Source organism: Aspergillus oryzae, chromosome 6, assembly GCF_000184455.2.
Source record: "Aspergillus oryzae RIB40 DNA, chromosome 6".
Lineage (NCBI taxonomy): Eukaryota > Fungi > Ascomycota > Eurotiomycetes > Eurotiales > Aspergillaceae > Aspergillus > Aspergillus oryzae.
In genome coordinates this window covers 2270703-2285370 of record NC_036440.1, presented here as the reverse complement: position 1 = coordinate 2285370, position 14668 = coordinate 2270703, and the positions used below count along the sequence as shown (strand labels likewise).

Sequence of the window (14668 nt, the reverse complement as noted above, 5' to 3'; positions counted from 1 at the left end):
GATGATTGGCAGATAAGGATCAACCAAAAGCAACGCCAGGATTTTGCGATGACCAGGCATGGAGCGGTCTGCCAATGAGAAAGGGGATACACGATGTTGCAGAATGTTTGGGAACGTAAGAAGACGCCCTTCCTTTGTGACCACGCTACCAAGCTCTTGAGTGACATTCATAGATTCGTGCCCGAAGGCACTTTCACATGCCATGCCCCCCCATAGTATTCAGGTTTCTCAGGAGTCAACTCGATGTTAGCGAGCTTGACTATTATCTGCAAGCCCGTATCGCGGAACTCATCATGTAGGTCAAATTTGGAACTGTTCCACCTAGGCGGGGAGAACTTTCCGGGCTCAGGAACCTTAATGGTCTTTACTTGTCGCGACTGCTTGTCCTCCGACGAGTCATCACCAGAGCCCTCACGTTCAACTCCATTGTATGGGATTCGCCGATAATTGAGACCCACACAGGTCAATGTCGTATTCCAGAGTGGAATAACCTGGGAGATGATTTTCTCGATGACATGGTAGAGGCGTGCATTCTGCTGCGGATGAAGATTGTTGATATAAGATACTATGGCGCATGAACCATCATCGAGGAGATCCACGTCGCAAGGCAACCACTGAAACTCCCAGCTATATTGTTTAAGGCCGTTCGATGTGAAGCTTTCTTCTTGGGGAACAGGAATAACTATTCCTTGCCCGATAATATCGAGGCAACGCTCAAGTTAATCAAAGAATCAGAGATAGCCCTTGTTCGGCCAAAGACAACCGGAAAAAGGGATGGGTGTACAAGGTCCACAACCCTATCACCGGAACCTGGATGGTAGTCCTTTTCTGTAAGAATATCTTCTAGCTTTCGCACGTCATCTTTCAATGCGTTCTGTAGTTCCTCTGAGATTGCAATGTCCGACTTGACCACTCCAGGATCAAAGACGACAACATGGCCAGTAGCCAAATAGTGATCCACTTTCCACTCCACCTCATCTATGGTCTAGTCTATCATGTTTGGAGTGATGTCCTTGTCACTGGCAACGATTTTGCTGCGCCATTTGGCGCTTATGGCCTCGTCAAAAACCTAGAAGACAACTGTCAGTCTATGTCGTAGTCATTCTACCAGTAGCGGCAAGAAACATGTGTGATCTTACCTTCCGGTTCCATTCAGGCTCGTCCGTAATATCATTCATGACTCTCATGATGAGGATTTCTCGATATGTACACCATTTCCTGTCACGGGAATCAGCAAGACGATGTGCTTTCGGAGCTGTCCTACCTTACTCGATAAGCTGGACATCCTCCTGTTGCAGAATATGCGGGTGATAGATTTCTATGAAGTCATAGTGGTAATCTAACGGAAAGCCAAAGCCAGGAAGCTTTACTTCAGGCATTTCCGTGTCTCAATGTAACCGGTATCAGAATTATGAACTGACACTGTAGCGTAATCTCTAATTAAGGTTGGATCAAGGAAACTTTAGATAAGTGAGACATGGTTGGAAGCAAATATTCAGCGTGTTCCAAAGGAAGCAAACTCGTGCTAGTAACATTGGCCTCAGGCAGGGTGAAGACTCTACTGGAACAGAACACAACCTACACGACGTACTCCGCATTCACCACGGTCGGCGTTGAGCACTTACTTGTGACGTCAAACTCAGCATATCATGAGTGCTATATATTCTTAGCTGGACCTTTGCTGTTTCATATTCTCATGCAAGTTCAAGTTCAAGCCTTCATAGCGTTCTATAAAAGTCCTCTAAAATGCGTCTGGCCTTCTTCGCAGAGAGCTAACAAGACCTGATAGACTCACAAACTGAAGGAGAAAACTGTTACTTATTGCAGGAACTACGGAGAAAAATTTACGGGTCATTCCTAACTCACAGAGCACGACTACATACGACTATGTGCATGCTTGCCACTGAAAATCAAGCGGTGTTCAAACAGCCCATTCCACAGATACTGACTCAGAATACAAACAACCCGTCTCTCGAATCCTCCCTAGTAAGACAAGCTCATAAATGGTCTGACTCTGATATGAAAAGTATTTCCCATTACCACCACCGTCTTCCTCAGTTACGCCGATTGCGTAGATATCTTTCCCAGAGCGTCGTTCTTTGTTCACATGGCGGACGATCTCCAGAGCCTGGGAGATAGGAAAATTTCCTTCCTCGAGGATTGGTACGGATAGCAAATCCCGTAGCCAGTTTTGAATCCACAGACCAATGTCCAAGTCGGAACATCGGAGGATGCAAGCAACCAATAGATTTGAAATACCAATTGTGTAGACGTTTCGTGTGGCACACTCCGCTTTACTCAGACCGGCTACTATTCGAAGGAGAATTCGCATCCAACAGGTGATAGATTCGTCATTGACAGGTACTGCCTGATCACCGGACGCACATTGCTGGAGAGCATCTAAAAAACACGCGCATTGCATAATTCGCGCAACAACATAATAAGCGTAGTTCATGGCGAATGGGTGACGATGAAATCGAAGGGGTCGTATGTGCCCATTACTAGGTTGAGTTTCACCAAGGCTAGTAAATGACTCCGTTGGAAGCTCGAGTGGTGTCAGCTGTGAATGCCATTCGTCAAGTTTCTTTTCCTCTGTCCTTAAAAGGGAAATGCAGTCATCAATTGAGCTTGACATGCTGTTAATGGCAGGTCCATGGGTATTCCTCCAGAGAGAAAGCACTGCAGCGGTATTGACCCGATGTGACTCGGACATGATTGATGTAATTATGGCTCTCCGGGCTTTTGATGAATATAGGGCAGAAACTATCCCCAACGGAGCAGATAATGATGTTTGATAGCGCTGAAAATGCAGCGTACTGAAATACATCCTCAGCCACCAGCCTTGATACTTCGACTGTAGCCATGCTGCAATGAGATTGCTTCCGAGCCCGTCCGACGATAGGCGCGAAAGATGCAGTTGGATGAATCTGCCAATGCCGTCGTGATGATAATGGAGAGCTTTGAAATTTCCCAGCACCGACTCCATATAGCAGAGTAGAATCAAGGTTGCCAATATCTGCGTCGGGCTTGGACACGTTGTGCTCCTGTGTAGCATACGGGCGATTTCTCTGACTGCGGCGCCATAATGTTCTTGGCTATAGAGTAGGTGATTTTTGTTGGGTTTGAATAATGTCCCGTTGCTCTTAATCGCTTGCATCTCTGGTAGTGAACGACTCAGACTACAAGCAGATAATGCCAGAAGGGAATTCTTAAGAGGTCGGTATCCATGGGCTAGTGTGCTGATGTCGTGAGAGAGTAAGCGTAGGGCTTTAACACATCTGTCTTCCCAATGTGCAATATAGAACTGCTCTTTCTCCGAGCGGTTCAACTGCATCAGGCTATTCGTCCATGCTAGGCCAGGTGATAGACTGCTTTCGGTGGACCACGATATCAATTTGTCCGAGTAATTAGATGTGCTTGTAGCATCGAAAATATTATTATTGCTATCATTATCGTTAATTTGCCGGCAAGTATTCGATGGCTTTGTAGGTGACACTTCTACATGACGAAACTGGAAATCGAGCTCATATTTCTCACAGATTCGACCCAAACGCGTGCATGCAGTACATGATGGCTTTTTCTCATCGCACTGTGAACGATCAGTTCAGTAGCTTTAAGAGTGGGGTCAGAGCATCATAGACCTTCACTCGGCGTTGACGACATGGTTTGCATCCTGAGCGTGTACGAATGATATTGGTCTTCTTGGGCCTTGGAGGTGCCGCCTTGTACATGGTTGTAGTTGCGGTCAACTTAAGATTTAGTCTGGTGACAGTAAGATTGGCGAACGTTATGGAAAGCTCTTCACCTGACCCCACTTACCTCTACCCCAACTTACCCCAACAACAACGCCTGCCTACCAGATAACACCCTTTGTTTTCTGTATTGAAGGCAGTCGATTGCTCTTCATTTGTTCCACTGGATGGCATATTGCGGGAATAATACAAGACCTTGAAAATTCCGGCAAAACTATCAGCCGGGCTCTGGCGCTGCTTCGAAAGTTTTGCTCCAATGTGACCATTTCGACTCATTCTGGCCTAATAGTGTCATTGAGCTCGTATATCCAATCTTGGCTCCGGCTGAGAGGTGCTATTTGTGATTAGAATGCCGCTAGCCTGGAGTGGCTTGTGAGCGAGTCTGTTAGCGTCTCATCATTGTCGGGTTTTCCAGTCGTTCTCCTTATACTCACAATACACCCTCGACAAGTGGTACTGAGCCTCAAGAATAGCACTTTATGCATACTCCAACTCACGTCTGTGTCGATTATTGGTTCAGGTATAAGTCCGTACTCCGAATATCCAGAGAAAAGATAAGACAAGACTCACAACCTCACAAGAGATCTCGCTTATCGGGACAGACAACACGAGCAGTGGAGTCGATCCACCTTCCTAATGAGGTGCGCGGGAGCGACGACATCCGGAACGTCTAGAACAATTTAAACGAGGACATGGGCGAGGATTAAATTAGGACAACAGTTTTTCTGTCTTTCTTTTCTCCTCCACGTCAACCGGAAGAAGTTATAAAATGGTACCTTTATGCGACTGTCGACATTTCACTCGTAGAATCCAGCAACTAATATGAGTCACCAGGATACAACAGATCTCCTCTATTTAAACGACGCTTCTTTACGAGAATGGACAACTACGGTCCTCTCCTGTCAGCCGATATCGCAATTGACAGAGAATGAAAAGAGTCTTGCAAAGACAGTTGCGCCAGAAAGCTTCGCTCTCACCACTCGCGAAACGGTGTTCTACCCACAAGGCGGAGGCCAACCCAGCGATACAGGCGTGATTACTCTCGCAGACAAAAGTAACGGTTCCACTTTCAAGGTTCTGCTTGTCCGAAAAACCTTAGATGGCACTGTTCTCCACCTCGGGGAGTTCACCGACCAGCCCTGTTTTACGGACGGCCAGTTAGTCTCGCAGGCTATCGACTGGGCAAAACGAGACTATCACTCTCGGCTCCATACAGCGGGTCATATCATTGGTCTAGCTATGCGACTTCTGGCCCCTGTGCTTGGGGAAAGGAAGAAGGTCAAGGCGAATCATGCACCGGGGCAGGCCTGTATGGAGTTCGAGGGTTTGCTGTATACTGAGCATAAGTCAGTTATTGAGGATAAGGTGAACGAATTAGTAGGCATGAAACTTCCTGTCACTACTGAGTGGTGGGATGAAGATCGCATTCAGAATGCTGACCTGAATATGGTGGAGGGCTTGCAATTGGGGAAGAATGGACAGGCGAGAATCGCCATGATTGGAGATATTGATGCCAATCCGTGTGGTGGAACGCATGTAGAACATACCGGTTTGACAGGTTTCATTACCATTCGGAAGATTGCCAGGCAAAAGGGGGTCAGCAAACTATCGTATGAAGTGCCTGTTTCGATGTGAAAAAATTCATTATTTAGTTTCATAGCGCTGAGTTCAGAGAGGGACTTCATGTACATATCAGTAACAGCGTTAAAATACCTCGACTTTGACTGTTGAGAGAAATGTTGTGAGTTATTCTTATGACATGGCCCTTGTAATAGATAAAGTCGCTTTTGTGCGCTTGGTATGGTTTGGCTAGAACCTCCGACTGGTCTTTCTTATAGGCAACCTTTACTCATTATACTCGGGCCTCCATTAATGATCTTCAAGCCACCCGAGATAGCACAACCCCAAGTCTGAAGCGAGAATTCCTTGAAATAATTACTTCGAATTCTATTCTTCCTTCCTCTTCTAAACAATTTACAGTAGAGTGGTTGCGATGCGAATGCTCTCTGCGAAACACTTTGTCCATCACATTTTTTTCGCCTAGCTCGTTCAACCAGGGAACTGGGTGAAAGATAACAATCAATCACCTTGATTAACAGACATGTTGCAGCAGTATCACAGCATTCCTAGATTCCCAGCGCTTGCACTCATCAAGATGTATAGTTGGTGCCATCATACTGGACTTTTGCGATATCATAGATGTGTGGGCCAGAGCAACAACATGGTGATATGTACCAAGAGAATCGGTAGAGTGCATAGTTCATTCTGGCAAACTGTAAGCCCATATGACCTTTCTATGTGTGTCACCCTAAAAAGCCTATTCACGTAGATGGTTAGTCAATAACTTAGATGTGAGTTGGAGTACAGCCGGCTTAATCGTGATCTAACTAGCAGTCTGTCCTACATTGGTCTTTTGCCCCTCATCACCATCCATCTCTACTTTGTAAAGATTAAATACTCAGACTTAAATTACTCAAAGTCCCTTCAGAGTATACAATCACCACAATCTATCATCATGTGCCTCATCCCCGTCCCAGTTGTCAAATACCTATGCGATCATTGCATAAAAGATGACCCGCGCCGCCCACTACCGTGCCCTACAGCCAGGAAGACGGATCCACTGACCATCTGCGACAATCCTGTAGAGGAGGAAGTGGTCCGAAGCCGCATAAGACAGCCTTGTGATGACTGCATTGAAGCGGGGATGTGGGTTGAACACCCTGAGACCCGCAGAGACTATTGGCGGAGAGCATTGACGTGGATCAAGACGACGGAGACCTGAAAGTATAGGTGAGACATCTGTTCTCCTGAGCCTAGGATAGCCCTCATGCTTCGGTAAGCTAACATTAGTCAACCATAGGGGTTTATGCTATAGGCCTGCTATAGCCATAGGATGACACTTCTCTGATTTTTGGATATTGCTCACGTACGCACACAAGAACACACGTGAAGGGTGTGGAGGGAGACCTATTGTGTTATGTTATATGTTATGTCAAGCAAATAATGAGTAATATGTTGGGGATATGGTAGTCAAGGCGCGACCTTGATGTCATTGGCATTTTGGTCGAGTGGGATTGAGATAATATCTTGGTTGCTGGGTTCAACAGTGAGGGCTGTTTCCATACTTGATGCCCGTTAAAGTGTCGGCCTTTCGGTATGTGAATGTCACTTCTAGCCATTGATATAGGAGAGGGAGCTTGTTTGAAATTTCAACAGAAGTCAATGTATAACTTAAGCGAATACTATGTTTCACTCGTGTCGCGATACATCCTACTGTCTTGCGTTGCTCAATTTTTATACTCAAACAGTCCTGAGAAGTTCTCCCAAATATTAGTGTTGGCCAGTAGGGTATGGAGGGGCTACGGTAAATACTCTTACAATGTTCTGTAAAGTGGCTACGTGCTCTCTGACAACTATATTTCAAGTTCCGATCTCGCACTGAGCTCTTGAGGCGCAACCATGCTAGTACTATTTACCTACTATATATGACTGGCCTTCGGCAGAAGGCCCCTCCCCTTCCAGTCTTTATCGAGCAATGATCCAGGTTCTGAAGGAAGAGGAGAGCAAATGAAAGGTGAGAAGGACTCACATACAGCATCCACTGTTTGATTATAATCCTTTTTGCTATACAAAGCAACGGAAAAGGAAATTGGTCTTTCTACCAGCTGAAAGACCCAAACGTCAGCTGTCACAACAAACCTCCATGTAATCAGGCGTACAGCCAAGAGCTCCCAGAAGTACTAATGGCCCCTTACATATCAAAGCCTCAGGGTCCGGGGTGGTTAGGGAAAGGTCAGATATTACGCCCCCAAGTTCCACATACCGAATCCTTCTAAGGCAACAACTTTCCCCGATCGTCGCCAGCTGAATACGACTGCACCAATTATGGCGTCGTGTTTCACTAGATATGCACGTTGGCTTACCTACTTCATGTAGCTTACCCAAGTTACAATCAGCGCTAACATTCTGGGCTGAGGCAGTGTGACCCGCGCTGCATCAGGGATGTAACATCCTTATTAGAACCTGATGCTTGGCGATCTACACACTTGCATATTCAGTTCGTCAGCTCCAGCACTTCCCCGCACACGCCGAGGTACATTTCGAGGAAATTATGAGCCTTACCAGTTGGTAGATCATTCGCCAGTTAATCAAGGTACCCTAACGCAACCGGGATCACTTCCTTGTGCAGCGCTGACGGAGTTGCTTACACGCTTTCAAGACTATAGTTGCTTTTTCCAGGCTGCACGCGTCGCCTCCGTATTAATCACTATGAAATGCAGTGCCTCTGAATTGAGGCTGACTCTGATGGAGTACCCCACAATAAGCAAGTACGCAACCTTCTGACCCTGATCGGCACGGGTTGGTAATTTCTCTGCCATTATGCTGATGGGGGCCGTGAACCCAATGAGGATATTGACTTACCACCAACATGTCAGAGATGCAGAATGGTTTCTTTTTCCTTGGCTTCGAGGCAGTGAGTGACTGTTACATGTAATCCTTGGCGACATTGTATTATTCATAGGACTTTCCTGGGGCAGGACCGTACCTATAAAGGAGGCATTGGGATCGAGCGAACAGGAGACAACACTGCTCAGAACCAGCACATTCTCCTCTTTATCCAGAACCTATATCGACATTACATCTGTATCCTATCTCATTCATAAACTCAACCGTTGCGAGGCAATATGAAGATCTCTACTACTTTTCTCTATACCTTCCTCGCCATCACCACCCTGGGCGTCGCGAGCCCCACGGGAAACAACGCTGTTGCCGCCGAAAATGTCTCGCCTGCTTACGTTGAAACCGAGTCTTTCTTCGAGAAGCGTAAGGGCTGTAGCGGCGACAGGAAAGATTCAGACGTGTGTGGCGGAAAGAGGCTCGCAGAACAAAACTCCTTTCATAACTGGTATATCCCCCCTGCCTTCTGAGGGACTTAGAATACTTTGCTAATGTAACCCGACAGTAAGGGGAAGAGCAAGGGTAAATGTTGCGCCAAGAATTCAGACGGGACAGGAGGAATCGACGTGAACAAGGGCGGTGGTGAAACTTGTGGCTATTGCTTCAGTGGCAAATGCTCGGGCTGATTGGCCTTAGCATGAGGATATCTCGCATGGCATCGGAAGGAGGATGTCCAGAAATTCGTTATATAGAGGATCTTTGAAATTGCCGTCTAGTCGGTGGTAGATAGCCCATGTTTGATTCTACCAAACTCGAGTTTGTCATGTGTGTCTAGAAAAACAATTCATTTAAAACAGTGTCCATATGGCCAAGGCTCGCTTCCCCACGCCTTGTACACTATGAGTTGTATTCATTACCAGTCTGGGTCTTGAAAGCTGTCACTACCTTCTTGGAAAATTCATCATGATCCTGGAGGTATAATTCTTCCAACTTCGGCGCATGCTCCACGATCAAATTTGCGAGCAACTGGGCATCTATAGCAAATGAAGATGACCTTAATTTCATAGAAGCTGTCAGAAGATGAACTACTCTATACAGGCCATAGGGGAATAGGCTTACTGTGATTCTTGTTCTCTGGTCACTGTTGCACCAAGGTCAAGACGTCGTAGCTGTGGGAAGAGCGGTCGTTCGATGGTTGACCAGCCGTGCAAGTCATATGAACCAAATATCTCACAGGATTCCAGTTGGCGACAATGCGTTCCTAGTGAAGTTATCGCTACTGTTGACAAGTTGCACTGGACTTGGAATATCAAATCCTGAAGTTGACCCATTCTTTCAAAAAGCTGGATGAACTCTTGATCTGTCAATGTGGGGAAGGCTGGTGGCCCCTCTATTGAATAGATACACAGTCTGCGTAAATTCCTCAATCCTCTGAGTGTAAGTAAGTCTGTGGCCGGCCAAATTGCCTCCTGGCAAAATACGATCTCTAGTTCAGTGAGGTTTATAAGTGACCTGATCGGTGGCAAAGGGCTCAACTCGTTATCTTCAACGGTAAGAAGAAGACTGGTAGCAGATTTTACTGCTGCAGTGAGTGGTTCAACCGCTTTCGACTTCATTTGAACTGTGAGGCGTCGGATGGACCTGAACGGGGCCTCTGCTCCCTCAAAGGCCTTCTCAATCATCTCGTATGTGATAGTCCGTCCCAATTCCAGATCTTCAAGGCCATGACGACGGGCAAGGTAGGTAAGCATCTGGTCGTCGACGAAGTCGTCCATACAAGACGGAAGACATATTGATCTCAGAGATCTGAAACAGCCAAAGAACTTTATTAAGCGTTCGGTGCTTATTCCCTCGAATGCATAATCGATCAGAATGCTCTGCAATCGTGGGCAACGAGTTTCCATTAGGTCAAGCAAGTCTTCAGCCGGCTCAGCTCCATAAAACCTGAATTCCTCCAAGCTCGGCTGTATGTATTGACCAAGCCATAGCTTTTCTCCATCTCTCGGGCTATATAAGTCGATCGTCAGACACTTAAGCCTTGGGAACTCTAGAGTACGAAAACGTGAATGTTGTTCTCCGTCCTGTTGACCCCCAAAATCTAGCTCACGGACCTGACGCGCGTAGAATTGGCGGTGGTCATCTGAACACGAGGCCAAGGCTGCCACCGGCGGCTTCTGCCAAAGGACACTGATAGCTTCCGCAGCCCAGGACTTGTTCACCAAGACTGCCGATCGCAGGGTGGTGAAATCATCACTGACATATTCCATAACTCGGCGTAACAACTCCGGTAGAAGCGGTCCACTGAAAAATGCCGAGCTTATGTCAACGTCTAACATTTTCTCTAGATACACTCGTTAGCAGTTTGAAACACAAAAGAGTAAAAGATTGAATAAACAGAATAGGATAAACGTGTTCATTGGCCTACCATTGGATGCGCCTCCCTCCATAACTACTGATAGCTTGAACTGTGTTAAGCCGCCAGATGTAGTGTTCTTACTCTGAGCTTCCTTTGATGAGCAATCGCCGAGGGATTTTCTGGAGTGGGTGATTCAGTGGATAACGGGGAAATAAAGGAGATAAACATACAGAGACTTAGAGAAGAGAGAAAGTAAGAAATGTGATCTCGAGAGGCCAAGTGCGGGACAAATCATCAGCTGACATAAGTTGCTTTTTTTGTTATGATCGCCATTGGGGCGAATAAAGAAACAAGTAGCTATACGAGAGATGTTAGATACCGTTCCCGGCCAAATATATAATCCGAATCAATCAGTACATTATATATTATACACACTGAGATCTACATGGGAACTCACATGATATGAGAACTATCTTCCAGTTTCAACAGCTAGTTGGATCTTCAAACTGAAGCCTTTCCGTAACAGGCCTCGCTGTAATCATATTTTTACTCAATGTATGGCAAACTTAAGCCCTCGAACGGTGAATATCACCAAGCTTGCGGGATTTGTCAACTATTTCTAGTCATCGCTCTACTCCAATAGAGGTTTCATGACAATGCATAACAAAGAAAAGGAACAAAAGCCAAAGTGAGGATCGCTTACTCGATAATACGCTAAATACACCAGCCTCAGTTGGCAGTTTAGCGTCAGTCGTCCTCAAGCGACTGGCCATAGAAGGTGCCTTTCACTTCCTTAGCGAGCTCACACCTGGCTTAAACACTCCTTGAGTATACAGGAAACCCTGTTTCCACATCCTATGGTCGTAAGTACTTGATTGGTGTAGAGTAGAGGATTATTTCCACTACTCTTCTTACTGATTTGAAAGGGCTAGGAGAAATAGTGAATATTGTCTAGTGGTAGTCGAATGAGCTCCGCATACCAACCACTATTCCATGGTTCAGCACCCGAAGCGATTATCATTAGAAGCGCGAGCATCCCCAGGACCAAACTGTTCAACACTTCAGTCAGCAACACATGATTATGGTATTTGAACTTCAGTTGTTTCACAGAGTGTATATGTCCAGTGGACCCCAATCAATACTACCTTGTCGCTCTAAGCTTATATTAGCTTGAGTCTCAAGGTATCCACAGCCATGTAACGCGAGCACACGTATTGTCAGCCTTCTCGGTTTGTTCCGAATTTCTCGGGTGGTCTCCCGATCGACCTCCTCGGATATAGACTTGGGTTCGGGTCGGGTCGGGCTGAGTTGAATAAATCTCCAAGGGTTCAACGGTTCAACCTGAGCCGTACCGAACCGAACCGCGTCCGTAAGCCAGACGGCCTTCACTTCGGCAGCTCCAGTGTCCTGGTTTTCTATTCCTCTTCGGGCTCGGGAAATCCGTCATTTATGCCTTCCTTTAGGGGCATGAAATACTCCCCGTAAACCATATATAGTTTCAACTGCTCGGAGTCTCGGACCGACCATTAGACAAGGCATCTATTGCCAAGTTAGGGTTATGGTCTAGGAATCGGGTTCATTTTCGCATCTGGGCTTGAATTACTGTTGCGGGCTCCGTGGCCTTAAGACGTTTATGAAGTTTTGCTGCTTTTGGAAGATGGGAAAGACTATTGGCCGAGTGTGGGCGGATGAAGTTGGAGTGAGTTGAGCCAAGTGACTTCGCATGACCGAATCCATTATACGTGATAAAATCAGTTTCAAATCAAGGTACAATCTGTATGTTCCTAGTATTTTCTAGAATCTACTAAGAATGGGGAAGTCAAAAGAAGGCATATGAGCGGACTGGGTTCACGCGAGCATAACTGTCATATACCATCAACGTACAAGAACATGTAGAGGAAGATCTGATACTTACTTTCCCAGTTCCAATCTTCCATGACCCTGAGCCAATGCAGCTCACCCTTAATGGTGTAGTTAATAAATCCTGCCCTTGTAACAGGATCGGTCCCTTTCTGAAATGCAGCCGAGTCTGGAAAGTCGGATGACCTTGGACCTGACCGCATTTCCGCAGAAGACGAGTTCCCCGGGCCCTCGTGACTCATAGTGCTGTCAATGTTGCTCTTAGGAACACGAAGTGAATCGTAAAGCGTCGAGGTATCCATTGCACGACGACTTATGATGGGAAAGGGCCGGTGGGCTTTGATCAAGTCACGTAGCCCGTGGCGTGTTTCAAATTCGTCCCTCCTTCGCCAGACCTCCATTGTTATATCTCTACATCGATCTGGTACTGCGGTCATCAAGCGCCGGGACATAACTTCCCAGCGCTGACGGACCCACTCTCGATCGTCCTCATCGAACGTCTCACAGCCCGCTACCATCAACGGGAATATTTGCGCATGTATCGTCCGAGATGATGGCGGTGTAGTGGCGAGAAAGACGAGAGTTTTCTGTGCTAACTTCGACATCGAACATGAGGCAGGAAGCTCCGGAACTGCTTGCCGAAGAAGCAGAAGCGCAGCGCCTCGGTAAGCCTCTGCGGTCTGTATCAAGTCCGAAATATTTGAGCTCGGGCTGTCGGAGTCCACAGGCGAGACCCAGTCTTCTATAGCCATCTTTATTTCAATGGCTTTGGAGATGATCGCAGGAGAATTACGATTCTCTGGCCGGCCACGGACGCGACGGACAAGCTCCACCAGGCGGCCAATTGACGGAAAGAGTGCAGTACCGCAACCCATGAGCGGGTCAATATCCTTTTCACCTATATGAGGTATTATACAAGTGTATGTGGCCGTAGGTTCGGCGACCGTGGTGTCTGTAGTTTCGGTGCATGTCAAGCGAGCAATGACGTTCCTGTATAACCAGGTGTTGACAAGGAATTTCAGACATTCCAGTTCACTGTTTACTGTCCCGGAAGTAAAGTTATCCTGTAGAGCTTGTTGAATGAGTGCTTTGGCGTCATTGAGATGAGTGGTCCCCGTTGCTGGTGTGTGACAGTCCCAGGACTCAGCGAAGGCAAGGGCGAGCCTGGTGGCAAGTGCAGCCTCCAAAGGCATACTGCCGTTGTCCATGCCAAGGACAAGAGCTTGAATGCTGAGATTGAAGTGTTTCATGCCGAGTAGCTTAAATTGCTGTTGACTCTTGCTTATGTGTGCACAAGTCATTGCAGCTAGAGCATGGTAGAGCGCAGGGAAATCGCGCGCCATAGGCCAGATAAACGTTTGCCATGGGTCCATGGTATCGCCGTCCCTGATAGACAGTATGTTGGACGTATGCTCCACGAATAAGCGTCTGACCATTCCCTGCCTATTATCGGGGAACTGTAACTGCTGGATAAGAGTATTCATTTCATTTGGATCCAAATTATCAGACCTAAATATATCAGCATAGAAGCCCCCGCCCGACTGGAAGTCATGTTGCCACTGGGACTCCTCAATATCAACCCTTTGGAATCTCTCGTCTCTCTGGATAATCTCTTCATGGCTTTGAATGGCCCTGCATAGGTCATCGTCGCTTGCTGAAGCGTCTCCAGTTGTTTCCAAGCTCAAGTCATGAAGCCCTGTCAATTCGTGGTTAGCCAGATTCACTGCAACTGCGGTTGAAAAACAGTCAGAGTTGGGAGGCTCCGTAGATGTCCCGGTAGAGGAATTGTACATCCTATGTACGATCAATTGCTCTTGTTCTGAGAGTCCAAAAGGAAAGTCACTGGCTATGTGTCCCGTCCCGATTGCTGTGCTTTCTGCTCCGACAGTCTCATGTAGGGCAGTTGTAGACGGGTTCAGTATGTTAGTCAGGGTAGACCAGGAATCGTCTAAGATAGCTTGTGTGATCGGCAAGTTAGCAGACGCATCGCCTTTTTCCCGAAGGGAACGGTACGATGATTTTGTCGATCGTCGCTCGCTCATCTTCCGAGGACCTGTTGGAGCGTTAGCTAGGCCTTTGGAGGTAGGTAACTGACGCATTATATACAGTACCATCGCCTGCTATGCGCTCATTGTTAACCTTTTCCACAGCTCTCCATCTTAGGAAGTTCGGATAGCCCCCACATGTAGTTCCTTGACGAGAGCATTGTTGACAGGACGGCCTTGTCTCGTCGCATTTTACCCGCCTTGCTTTACATGTTATACACCCTAAACTTACCCCATTAGCCTTAGTTTGAGCGTAA

General features: G+C 46.8%; 4 protein-coding genes across 4 annotated transcripts; 2 read left to right on the top strand and 2 right to left on the bottom strand.

Moving 5' to 3' along the window:
* Positions 1 to 4574: 4574 nt before the first annotated feature.
* AO090038000517 (uncharacterized protein) lies at positions 4575 to 5387 on the top strand (the record flags this gene model as incomplete). Its single annotated transcript, XM_001825376.3, has 1 exon — positions 4575 to 5387. One exon carries the CDS (start codon positions 4575 to 4577, stop codon positions 5385 to 5387), a length of 813 nt encoding a protein of 270 aa, XP_001825428.3.
* Positions 5388 to 8437: 3050 nt separating this feature from the next.
* On the top strand, positions 8438 to 8836 carry AO090038000518 (uncharacterized protein; the record flags this gene model as incomplete). Its single annotated transcript, XM_001825377.3, has 2 exons — positions 8438 to 8658; positions 8716 to 8836. The coding sequence occupies 2 exons, from the start codon at positions 8438 to 8440 to the stop codon at positions 8834 to 8836; spliced, it is 342 nt and encodes a 113-aa protein (XP_001825429.1).
* A 429-nt stretch (positions 8837 to 9265) lies between these two features.
* AO090038000519 (uncharacterized protein) lies at positions 9266 to 10417 on the bottom strand (the record flags this gene model as incomplete). Its single annotated transcript, XM_001825379.3, has 1 exon — positions 9266 to 10417. The coding sequence occupies one exon, from the start codon at positions 10415 to 10417 to the stop codon at positions 9266 to 9268; it is 1152 nt and encodes a 383-aa protein (XP_001825431.3).
* Positions 10418 to 12354: 1937 nt separating this feature from the next.
* AO090038000520 (fungal specific transcription factor domain-containing protein) lies at positions 12355 to 14572 on the bottom strand (the record flags this gene model as incomplete). The annotated part of the gene is made up of 3 exons (XM_023238249.1): positions 12355 to 12368; positions 12422 to 14419; positions 14506 to 14572. 3 exons carry the CDS (start codon positions 14570 to 14572, stop codon positions 12355 to 12357), a joined length of 2079 nt encoding a protein of 692 aa, XP_023093173.1.
* Between the last annotated feature and the right edge of the window lie 96 nt (positions 14573 to 14668).